The sequence below is a fragment of the Phacochoerus africanus genome, chromosome X (assembly GCF_016906955.1).
Source record: "Phacochoerus africanus isolate WHEZ1 chromosome X, ROS_Pafr_v1, whole genome shotgun sequence".
Taxonomy (NCBI): domain Eukaryota; kingdom Metazoa; phylum Chordata; class Mammalia; order Artiodactyla; family Suidae; genus Phacochoerus; species Phacochoerus africanus.
In genome coordinates, this window is record NC_062560.1 from 29400171 (window position 1) to 29412680 (window position 12510).

At 38.1% G+C, this 12510-nt stretch overlaps 1 protein-coding gene across 10 annotated transcripts in view; it reads right to left on the reverse strand.

Annotated features, from left to right (window-relative positions):
* The window catches only part of DMD (dystrophin), a 2144556-nt gene that overhangs the window by 58626 nt on the left and 2073420 nt on the right, over positions 1 to 12510 (reverse strand). For 7 of the 10 annotated variants that reach the window (XM_047764837.1, XM_047764839.1, XM_047764840.1 and 4 more), the window contains 4 exons: positions 9354 to 9520; positions 6727 to 6838; positions 5062 to 5198; positions 4323 to 4361 (listed from right to left, as the gene is read on the reverse strand). In XM_047764837.1, coding sequence (XP_047620793.1) covers positions 4323 to 4361; positions 5062 to 5198; positions 6727 to 6838; positions 9354 to 9520 — 455 coding nt within the window. The remainder of the gene's footprint in view (positions 1 to 4322; positions 4362 to 5061; positions 5199 to 6726; positions 6839 to 9353; positions 9521 to 12510) is intronic. The other 3 variants (XM_047764836.1, XM_047764843.1, XM_047764845.1) reach the window with 1 other exon arrangement.

The following is a 12510-nucleotide window of genomic DNA, read 5'->3' on the forward strand; positions in this document are numbered from 1 at the left end:
TGTGACATTTGGTTTTCCTACCTTGTAATGTCTCATATCCTAGAGTGCTGAAATTGTGCTGGTAGTATGTTGTTTAAAATTTTCAACAGTTTACACCTGTGCCATTTATTAGCTGCCTTCTTAGGGAGTGGAAGCTGTCCATTTGCCTAGTATATCTGCAGTGACAATTTTAGTTCCAGGGAGACCACTCACTCCAGTCCATGACTGCTTAAGATCCCATGTTTCAAGATGTTTCAGTCTGTGCAATTTTATAAAGAAGGAATATATCTACCAATTTAGCAGCAGGACTATATTACTACTTCATAGAGTAAAACTGGCCCCAAAGTATAATGAGATTTTTTTGGGGGGGTGGGTCATTTTTAGGGCCACACCCACAGCATATGGAGGTTCCCAGGCTAGGGGTTGAATTGGAGCTATAGCCAATGGCCTACACCACAGCCACAGCAATGTGGGATCTGAGCTGCATCTGTGACCTACACCACAGCTCACAGCAACGCCGGATCCTTAACCCACTGAGCAAGGCCAGGGATCAAACCTGCGTCCTCATGGATACTAGTCAGATTAGTTTCCACTGAGCCAAGTCAGGAACGCCTATAATGTGATGTTTTAAAAAAATGGCTAAATTTAATAAAAAGTCACACTATCTGAAGTAGAAAGTCACAATATCTGAAGTATTTCTTATTAGCGATACTGTGTGCTAATATACAGAGAGAAAACAGGAGAGGAGGATTAGCATGCATAGGCTATGTACACTGGGGGTATAAAAACCTACTTTCTTGTTGCTTCACAGACCAGAATTTTGGTAGAGTTAACATGTTTTCTTCAACCTTTTCATACTTCCAATCATCCTTGGAGTTTTTATAGTATCTTTTAGATTAACCTTAGGAAGGAATCCATTTGTTCTGAAAACCAGTTTGGGCTTGTGTTTTTTTTTTGTTTGTTTTAACTGGAATAAAACAAAAGGTCTCTTCCATTTCTCTCCTGACATAGCAAGCCCTTAGGTACAGGCACGAATCCAAAAGTCAACAGTAATCTATTCAGTAAGGACTAGTTTTAGTCCATCATCTAAGCGGCATTCAAGGACTTGGTCAGAACATTAAGAAGAATATGTTTGTTTTTTCTTACATTAAAAAAAGACAAAAACATGTAGTTACCTAGGCTGACATTAGGAAATATGCTACATAATCCCTATTTCTTAGGGAAGACAATCATAAGATGATTACAACACACTATAGCAAATAACCAGGAAGCCAAGGTCTTGCCTGAGAAAGAAATGTCTCATTTAGGAAACCAATGTGATCTACGTCAAGGTGTCGCCATAACCAAATTTGTAATGAATCAGAAAGATGCTTAAACTGTCATGAGAAAACAAAAGGATGACCACCCAATTTACTAGGCAGATCCAAAATTTTCTAGGTGAATCTTTACTCTTGTTTTGGAGACAATCTGCTAATTTCTTAGAACCCTGGAACAGCCTATTATTAGAAAAATGCTAAAGTTTGTTTTGAAATATTCACTGCAGGTCAAGATAACTGAGTTCTTGGAGTACTTGGCATATAAGTCCTATCTGGAACAGACCTGTCTTTCGATGACATACTTCTTATAAGCTAAAAGCCCACCATCAAGGAAAATGTATTAGTGTTTTCCCTTATAATAGTTGCTACCTTGGTAGTATAGAGAAGAAAGAAAACATGAGACTTTGGAGCATAAGTACACCAAGAAAACTAGGCATGTAAATGCAAAACACTTTAAGAAAATCTTATACAGAAAATCATGCAGAGCTTTAATTCTAGCCTTGAGAATATCCCCATGTTATTTTTCTTATTAATGCACATAGCACCTAACACAGCATGCATAAGTACAAGAACTCATAATAACCAGAAATCTAAAAAATATATATACACTAAAGGAGGTACTTATTAAGCCAGAAAATGAGCCAAAAGGGAGTACTGGTCAGAGAAGAATCATTTAAAAACCCAAGAATGAGTAAAAGTACAAAAACCACTTAGTACAGAAACAAAACTAAATGCAAAGCCTTCTAAAACAGATTTCCTATGGAAGGTAAGAATACTGTTCTCCCTTCTCACTTCCTAAATACAAAATAATATACTCCCCAAAGGATTATTCCTCTTAACATTAATGGCCAATCCCATCCTACCCACCGCCATTTTCTCTTTTGTGAAAACTCCATTAATAAATTTTTAAAGCAGAATAGCTCAAATATTGTTTGACTGTCTCATTTGTGGACAAACTGACATAAAAGTTTAAGCTAGATTTAGCTTCAAATAAGATGACAAATGCAGGTAAATAAGGTTTTTTTTTTTCCCCTAAGGAAAAACAAAAGATCTGTATCTCAGTAAAGTTGCAAATTCTGTGAGCCATGCTGAATGGATTAAACGCTGTCATCATCATAGGATTTATAAACATCAGACAGAATTCTTGCAAAATAAAATACTTTAGGACCTGGCTCTTCTGCCTGAATAGAAGAGCTTTACAATTTCTTTTATAAATTATTGACCATCCCATGAGCAAAGACTTTAATGAAATTACTGGTATTAAAGAAAACAGGGACTTAACCTACTGAGTTTGTTTTCTTCCTCAAAATTAAAAATTTCCGCCATTTCTGAATAATAAAATATACTTTTCATAAAAAAGCAAAGTGGGGGTAGGTTTCGGTTGTTAGAGGGGATATTTTAAAAAATATATATTATTAATTTTAAAGTTCTTTAAAATTTAAGGAAGACAAACACCTTCTACATAGAATAAGTAGCATTAAACTGATTGTCATGAGTTTTCCTCATTCACTTATGTATACAATAAACTTCTTTTCTCTCCTTTTAAGGAACTGTTAGTTATTCATCGTTTATAATGCTGTGCTACCTCGTTCCATGTGTTTTAAAAAATTATTCTTTAGCATATTTGTCTTTTAGATTTTTCCACTGGTCAGAACTTATTCCAACAGAGTAAATCCATTTTCTTATCAAGATCTAATCAAGCTGAGAATTTCAGTGTATCAATTTTTTAAAAGTTTTTTTTTTTTTCAATTATGAAAGGCTTTACCTTCTATAAAGAAATAGACTACCCGGATAAGGGAAAATAATTATCAATAGTAAGGAACATAACTGAATTTAAGTAACTCCCCAAGTTGTTTAAGCATAATGATTAAAGAAACCAGGTAACAGCTACCATATCTCAAAATTAAAGGGCACAATAATGCAGTTTTAAAAAAGAGAGGCAAGCCTTACCCTTCCTCTAGGCCAAAAAAGACTTAATATAAACCTCAATTAATAGTTTGCATTTATCACTGCAGGATTTTTTTTAAAAAGACTTAACTTTAAATTTAATTACATGGTGGAATAAAAAAGGCCCAATAAAAATAAATTGAATTCTTATATAAACCCATCTTCCAAATTGGTTATTTCCCTCTTATATATAATAGAGTTGTCTGGCTTTAAATAAATATTTTAATAAAGTATACTCTGAAATACCAAAATGTTGTTATAAAAATCCTACACAATATAACTTTAAAACATACACACGTTGCTGATATATAAATCACAGACTCTAAAGTTTTCTAATAACATTATAAACTCTGAGATAAATCAATTACCTGTTAATATCTAGTATTAGTATTATTAATAACACACGCCATTAGTAATAACAAAGACTACAGTACACTCTCCTTCCAGTGTAAATGTATAACTGTTGGTGAGCTGGGTATTTAGCTTGGAGAAGAGAGCAAAGTGAGTTTAGGTCAAAATTGAGAAACTCATGTATATAACGATTAGTCAAATAGCATGGCATTACCTGATTAAAAAAAGTCCATATGCCTCAATGAAATTATTCAACCATATTCAGCATGGTACTATAAACTTTGCTGATTTTTAGAAGTCCAGCCATAACAGGCCCTAAAGAATAAACCAACATCCTTTCGAATGTCCTAATGCATTGAATCTCTAGAAATATGGCTAAAGAATGTTATTATGTAATCAGAAGGCCCTTCCCTGCTTATAGTGAAAGAATATATAAACATGTCTCCCAGGAATATAACTAACAACTCAACAATTTCTTTGATGTTAATTTGAACTCAAGGCCAGGATTTCTACTGGCTGAAAGGTGAGCAGATGGGGACCTGAAAATCTCATTGATTCTCCTGATCTGTGGTGGATGGCATTCTCAAAGTCTTATCAGGGGAAGAAACATTTGAAATGGAGGAAGGGAAATTAAAATGTCCTTAAAACAAAACAAACAGAACAAAAATTTTCAAAATCAAGCAAGCGAATGTGTTGGTGGTAGCAGCACCCTTCAGCAGAAGTACTCACGCAGAATCTACCGGCCAGAAGTTGATCAGAGTAACAGGACTGCAAAACAAAAAATGAAGTGGTGAAGAGAGACACAGGCAAAGTCAGCCACAAAAAAAAAAAAAAAAAAAAATTACTGAAAGGTCAAAATAAATGAAATCCAATTAAGTATGAACCATGGGAAGCAATGGCCAAACAAGGTGAAAAGTGAATTAAAAGGAAAAGTTGTGTGACTGCCATCAGAGCATCAGAGTTAGGGAAAAAAGAAGGTTCAAAAGAGGTGAAGGCATCATCATTTTGATCTAGAGAATCATTTCTACTTACTGTGAACAAATTTCCTGTGACTGTATTTTTGTTCAAGTAGGAAAAAGTGACTAGATACGACCACACAATCAGATACAAAAAAGACACACGCCTACTGATTTGTGAGGGAGGAAAATCAAAATGAAATCTTGGAATCACTCACTTGAAAACAGTCCCATATTTCTTACAAGCCCTGTCAGGTAATTAGTAGCCGTAACATGGTGGTTTATTCTCTGGGAGATAAAGTTTAACTTTTGTAAAAGGTCATTGTCATGGGACAATTGACATGGGAAAACGGCGACTGAACATCAACTTGTTTTTCTCTTTTCAGCTAAAGTAAATCTGAAGAAAGAAATAGGAGAGACTGTTTGCATTTGGGAGTGAAGAAAGGTATTCAGCTGAGAGGAGCTCAGATACACATCGAATGAGAACCTGTTCTGCTTTTGCCACTACTCACGTTTCCATGTTGTCCCCCTCTAAGACAGTCTGCACTGGCAGGTAGCCCATTCGGGGATGCTTCGCAAAATACCTTTTGGTTCGGAATTTGTTTTTTAGTACCTTGGCGAAGTCACGAACATCTTCTCCCGATGTAGTCTGAAAGGAAAATGGCACCATAATCAGCCTTGTGGGGCAGGTATGATCTCAAGATAAGGCCCCACTCTGGTGCTCTGCCTCAGGGCACTTGTTAAATAACTTAGAGGCAGGATGGGTTGAGAGCAAAGGCTTTGGAATCATAGAAAAACATGGTTTTGAAACCAGACCCAGCATTTACTAATAGGGTTAACTTGGTTGAGTTATTTACCTATCCAAGGCTCTGATTATCTATCAAATGGGGGCAGGAATACCCCCCACTAGTAGTTATGATAAATAAATGAAGTATACCAACTACCAGGCTACTCAATGAATGGTCATTTATAGGAGTTCCCTGGTAACCTGGCGTTGTCACTGCTGTGGCTTGGGATGGAGAACTTCCATACACTGTGGGCACGGCCAAAAATAAATAAATAAATAAATAAATAAATGGAATTTATAGAAGTCTGGAGGTCAGAAAGTTGGCTTTCAGTTTTGCCACACTTTGTAGTATTTTAAAAACAATTTTGTCCACATTGCTATCATATTTCTCCCACTAAATACCATTCTATTCACAGCATGGTACACTCTCCACCACTGAACACCTGTGGAAAAGGAATCAAAGTGAGGAAAACAATGAAATAACTCAGAGAATCACTGTGAAGATGGAAGAGGGAAAAATGCTTGAAAGCAGAGCTTGTCATGTGTGTTGAAATCACCTGTAGAACTCGCTAGAATGAAGGTTTTTGACTGCGAAAGTCAGGGATGGGGCCTGTGGTCCTGCATTTCTAACGAGCTCCTCCCAAGGGACGCTAATACTGCTGGTCCACAGATTACACCTTGACTATCGAGCAGCTAGTGTTTAAGGAATATAAGATTTACACCCACATCTGCGTGCACCAAGTCCAGGCCCTTTCCATTTCACCAGGGGTTTTCCAAAGTTTTGGGAATGTTTTCCCAAAATAATGTCTTAGGAGAAGGCTCCAGCTCTTAATGATAGAACCTGGGGCAGATTATTTAACCTTGGGACCTCAGAGTCCTTATGTGTAAAAAGAGGCTAAAAATAATACCTATCTCACAGAGAGCAGTTTAAAAGCTAACTGCATAGCCTTTAGTTGGTAAATGTTAGCGTATGAAACAGACGCAAGAAGAGCAAGGTTAATCTAAAGTGGTGGGTTGAGAATTTTAGGGAACCTATATTACCGCCCCCCCCCCTCACCCAACACATCCAATAGTGACAACACCTCTCCACGCACTGCTAGGGCTGTGCAAAACAAATGTGAAAATGTCTTCCCGAAGGACCCAGGAAAACCTATCGATCCACCCGACAAGATCTGTGGAGTGTCGATGCCATTCCGTGTGTGCCAGGCATTGCACCAGGGATGTGGTAAATCGCCGAGTCTACCATTTGCAGCTACTTTAGCTGGGTAACATCTGGGGGAACATCTGAGGAGTTTACAAATCACAGCATTACACATGATCTGTAATACTATACAAAACTGAAACTTCTCCCAAGGTGAACGAACTCCCGTCAGGGAGGCATGGAACTTACCGGAGTGCAATATTCCACCATGGGATAGTGCATTTTATGGCCTTTTGCAACTCGACCAGAAAAAAAGCAACTTTGGCAGATGTCATAATTAAAGTGCTTTAAGCTCCTGTACCTGGTAAAGAACAAAAACAAACACATATGTAGTTCCTCAAATCAAATTCCCAAAGAACACCCTTTTAAAAAATCTTACACACTGTCTTAATTCTAGAAATGGCAGGCCAGGGTTCATTAATCTCACAAGGTAAATGATTAACTTCCTACTTCCAGATTTCTCTGGTGCTTCTCCTACATATCAAAACATTTTGGCAGAAAGATTATCCTATGAACACTGGGAGGGAGGGAAGAAAACTGAGCTCTTATTTAAACTCCACGAGGAACTCTTTCAGATTAAGGAGGAAGATACTGGCAAACTTCCAGTTTTTTGAGGACCAAATACTAGGATTTGAAAGAACTTCCGGAAAAGATAGATATGTACCTATCAAAAGGGCATAAAAGTTTTCTGAGGTAATCATTTTCCCCTCAAAATTACAAAGATAAAGCAATTTCATAATACAAAAGAAAATGGAACAAGAACTCTCAAAACAAAATTTGTCTTAATTACATTTTCTTTTCTTTTTTTCTTTTTTTTTCTTTTTCTTTCTTTTTTTTTTTGTCTTTTGTCTTTTTGCCATTTCTTGGGCCGCTCCGGTGGCATATGGAGGTTCCCAGGCTAGGGGTCCAATAGGAGCTGTAGCTGCCAGCCTATGCCACATCCACCACAATGCCAGATCTGAGCCGTGTCTGCGACCTACACCATAGCTCATGGCAATGCCGGATCGTTAACCCACTGAGCAAGGCCAGGGATCGAACCCACAACCTCATGGTTCCTAGTCGGATTCGTTAACCACTGTGCCACGACGGGAACTCCTTAATTACATTTTCTGATTGACATGATTCATCTTCAGATAGTTACTTGGATAATCTCTTAATCTGTCTCCTTCAGAAATCCCTTACCACTTTACCCCCCTTCCCCCATGACAACTGAAGCCCCAAGAAAAGACACAATTTGCCTACCCCCCCATTCTCAAGATACTATCTCCTTCATTTCATACCCTCCCTGCCTTGTGTGCTCTCAGAAAAGATCCTTAGCCAATTCAAATAAACATATTCCTTATGTCACATATGGGAATGTGGGAAAAAAGCTACCCTTTTTAGATCCCAACCATCTTCTTAGGGCGGGGGGAGAAACGCCAATTCTGAAAATAATCTACTTTCATAAGGGCAAAAGAATTGAATGTGAAAATGCTCTTTCAGCTCCTCCAAGGCATTCTCCTTTTTCGTTTTATAAAATTTCCCCAGGTTACAAATCTTACCAGTGCAAGAAGCTCAGAAAAGAAAGGTAAGAAATACAGTGCAGCCCCCTGTAGCTCCCGCCCCCACCCCATGGCATCACTCTTACTTGCCAAAACCAGGAAGGAAGGAAGGAGTCTGTCTGCAAGCACTGCCCACTCACTGTTGTCTATCTAGGCTTTAGAAACCTCTGAAAGTTTCTGGAAAACCTCTTTGTAAACAGGATGAAGTATGGAAGGATAAACAGCAATAGTAAAGGAGCACAGTGAATGAAAAGCACACAAATGGTACAAAGTAGTTATTAGAAAACAAAGTAATAAAAAAAGTCTGAGCATAATCAGAAATGAGTATTTACTTAGCTGGGAAGTGTACTCTGAACAGGCACAGAAGACAGAGCGAGTTTACAACTTTACAGCTTACTCATCACTATGGAAACCCCAGTGTTGATTCAGATGTTCGAACACCTTATCGTGTCAGAATTTGGGTTTGGGATTATTATTCAATAAGATTAATTCATTTAAAAATAGCCTGTCTGCCCCAAACAGGTTAATAAGGCTGAAGATGTAAGAGCCAGTTGTTTTCTGGGACATTTTATGAATATCAGAATAATAACCTACTATGTTTCCAACCTCTTCCACTTTTAAATTTATAAGGAACATTTTCTTTTTTTAGCTGCTCTGTGAATCTTTCATTTACTTGCACACTTTATATTCCCTTAGAAGTTCATTAGGATACTATGAAAAGCACGTGATCAGATTCACAGATAAAGAAGCAATGTTCTAGGGTGCTTGAAACAATTCTTGCTACTTTCAGGAAACAAAAGTGGTGCAAAGTGATTAAGAGACTGAGCTACCATGACTAGTCTCCCAAAACAGAACAATCCCTTAGTTTTATAATTGATTCTTGGAGAGTTTGTATCAACAGAGAAGACCAGGGGGAAAAGAAAGAAAGATGATCAAAATGTTTTGGTTCCACGAAGGAGGAAGAACAGTTAATCTGTATATACTTGATAGACAAATACCTTGGAGGCAGGCAGTCAGTCCCAAGCAACCAAGAATAAGGCTCCGTAGAGCTGAAGAGTGAAGGTGCAAAGGGACGCATGTCTAATGAGCAGATCCACCAAAATAACCCAGTGATCAGGGGAGTGACAGGAGTGATCAATGCTCCAGCCTGATAACCCCCACTGCCTCTGTGGAGAGGAACCAACTGACAGCAACGGGCACAGGAGATAGAAGATGAGGTCAGCAAAAGGTGAGACACAAGAAGGAAAAAAATGACAACTGGGGGGTTCCTCATACCTGAAGCCGATGATTGGACACTCCTTGCAGATGTTACACTTGGCCTGATGCTTGGCAGTTTCTGCAGCAGCCACTCTGTGTAGGACGGGCAGCCACACCATGGACTGGGGTTCCAGTCTCATCCAGTCTAGGAAGAGGGCCGCTTCGATCTCAGGCTTATTATTAGCCTGCAAAGACAGGAGGGAGAGGGCAGGGGGCCAAAGAATGCAAGGAGAGGGGGTAAGAAAGGGAAGGAGGCACATGTCAGTTTGGGTAATGTGTTAAAAAAAGAAAGAACAGTCGTGGCACAGTGATTGAGGCCCACTTTTCACAGCCTGTTTCTGCAAATGTCCCCTCCCCAACATCCACACCAGACACCTACCACTAAGGCGTTGGGAAACTGCCATTACTCTCTGTGGCAACTAGATGACAAGGAGCAAAGCAAACGAAGAGAAGAAGTAAAGTAAAATACACACCTGAGATAAACTATATTTTGCTCCAGTTTTTGAACAGATATATAATAGTTGAATTTATATATAAATTTTGAACAGATATATAAACAGTTGCATTTGCAAGTGTTTATTGATAAAATTTCAAAGGAGAGGAAAAAAATTAAAAACTCAAGGAACTGTTGATTCCTCTTTTTCTACTGACTCTGTTTCTCAATGTTTCAGAAAATCCTAATGAAGAGGCTTTAAAGTTCATCTGGTCCCAAAGCTTCACTGTGCAGACAAGAAAACCGAGATGTAGATGGGAGAAGGGGCTGGTCTAAGTGCTGTTTTCATGGTGGCCTGTTGCTTTTCTGTCTGTCTCTGGTTCTTTCTCTTTTAGAGTCTAAGTTTAATAAACACCGTTCCTCCCACAGAGCACAATGACTTTAGAAAACTCAAAATATATTTATCCATCACGAATTTTAATTATACATTTCTTTTTAACTCTGTAAGACCGTGTTTTGAGTTTTTATATTGTTAGCTTGACCCATGTATTAACCACTTTTTTGGCTTTTTTTCAGTTAACTTCTTTTTTAAAATTATAGTTGATTTACAATGTTGTGCCAACTGCTACTGTACAACAAAGTGACCCAGTCATACAACATATACAGTCTTTTTCTCAGTGAACTTTAACTCGAAAAATCTGAACAAAGTTAAAGTCCCAAGTTAAAAAAACCTAATATTCTTTTCCTTGTCATGGAAACAAGCTTGAAACTTAAATGCAACAATAGTCTATTTAAGAGTTCATTTTACAGTAAACTTTTCATTGCTTCTTTCATCTCAAATCTCCCATCAGAGATCAGTTCTGCTAAAGTATATCCTTTAGTATTTCCTTTAGTAAGTGTCAACTGATGGCAAATTTCTTAAGTTTTGTTTGCTTGAAAGTGTCTTTTTCTATCCCTATTTTTGATAGCTAGTCTCACTGGGTATAGATTTTTAGACTCAAAGAAGGTTTGGGGGGTTTTGTTTGTTTTGATTCTATTTTCACACATGAAATATCATTCCACTTTTGTCTCACTTTCTCTGCTGCTAACTGTTGAGAAGTCAGCCGTGAAGCTGTTGGTCTTTTGAAGGTTATCTGTCCTTTTTCTGTCTTGTCTTGTATTTCTAGGGTTTTACTGATACTTTTTAGGATTCACTGGGCTTCATGAACCTGTGCTTTAAGAGTCTTTAGTCAGCTCTGGAAACTTCTCAGTCATGATTTCAACAAAAACTGCTTCTTCTCCGTTCCTTCCCTCTGAACAGGCCTTCCTTAGTTTTTTCCTTTTGTTTTTTTCTGTGCTTCGTAACCAATACTTCCTTCTGCCCTACTGCCTGGGTATCTAGTTCTCTCTTTAGCAGCATGCAGTCTACTGTAAGCCCTTACAGTGAGTTTTAAATTTTGGTTACTGTACTTTTTAGGATCTAGAAGATCTATCTGGTCAGTTTTAAGGTCACTTCTAAAGCTTGTGGTTCCTTGCAGATATTTTTCAATGTTGTTTGTTATTGTTTTAAACAGAGTAGACCTTTTTTTTTTGTTTGTTTTTGTTTTGGGTCTTTTTAGGGCTGCACCCACAGCCTATGGAGGTTCCCTAGCTAGGGTCTGAGTAGAGCTGCAGCTGCCCACCTATGCCACAGCCAGAGCAATGCCAGATCCGAGCCATATCTGTGACCTACACCACAGCTCACGGCAATGCCGGATCCTTAACCCTCTGAGCGAGGCCAGGGATCAAATCTGTGTCCTCATGCATACTAGTCAGATTCATTTCTGCCAAACCATGATGGGAAGTCAGAGTAGATTTTTCAAAAAACATCTCTAATGATTCCAAGATATGAAATTATTGGGGGTCTACTTCTGGGATCTGCTGTTTTTCATGCACCTTAGTTTCTTGTGTGCTTCGTGTTTCTTTTTAATTGTGTACCATAATGACTTTAAAAATATTTTCTAGAGGTACTTTGAGCCCTAGAATGAAAGTGCCTTCTCCAGAGTCAATTTTCATTTGCTTTTGCCAAGAAGCAAAGGGTACTACCTGCTTGGAGACCAATTTACACTGAATATCTGATGGGATATTTAGGATCATACAAGGAATGAGCATTTGAACTGCAAACCCATGTTGCTTCTCCCAGAATGCTGTTTGCTAATAAAGAATCTACTCACACTTTAGTGCGAAAGTAGCAGGGTTTGGACCCATAGGTCATTTGGCTTTTAAGACTCACCACTTCAGTAGTATCATGCCTTACCCCGGACTATAAATTTAACATTATGATGAACTGCTTAACCTTGAGTTTTGCAGCTGCAAAATGGTATCAATTCAAGCTACTGATCAAAGCTTTTGTGGAGTGCTTCTCTCTGTGTAGAGTACCCTCATGGAGGTACTTTGTGGAATTAAAAAAAAATAGAAAAGAATTATAGAACCTAAAGATGAAAGGGACCCTGGAAATGAATTCATCCTTTTGGAATGGCACCATAGAGCTGTAAGACTTTCCAGAGTCATTGAGTCCAGACTTATCCAAAGTCAGTATGGTATTTTTTAAACAAATGTATTTTTATAAAGGTATAGCTGATTTACAGGTTTGAGACAACTTCTGCAGTATGACATAGTGACTCCATCATACATATATATATACATCCTTTTTCTCACATTATCTGCTATCGTGGTCTATCTCAAGAGATTGGGCATAGTTCCCTGTGCTATACAGAAGGACCT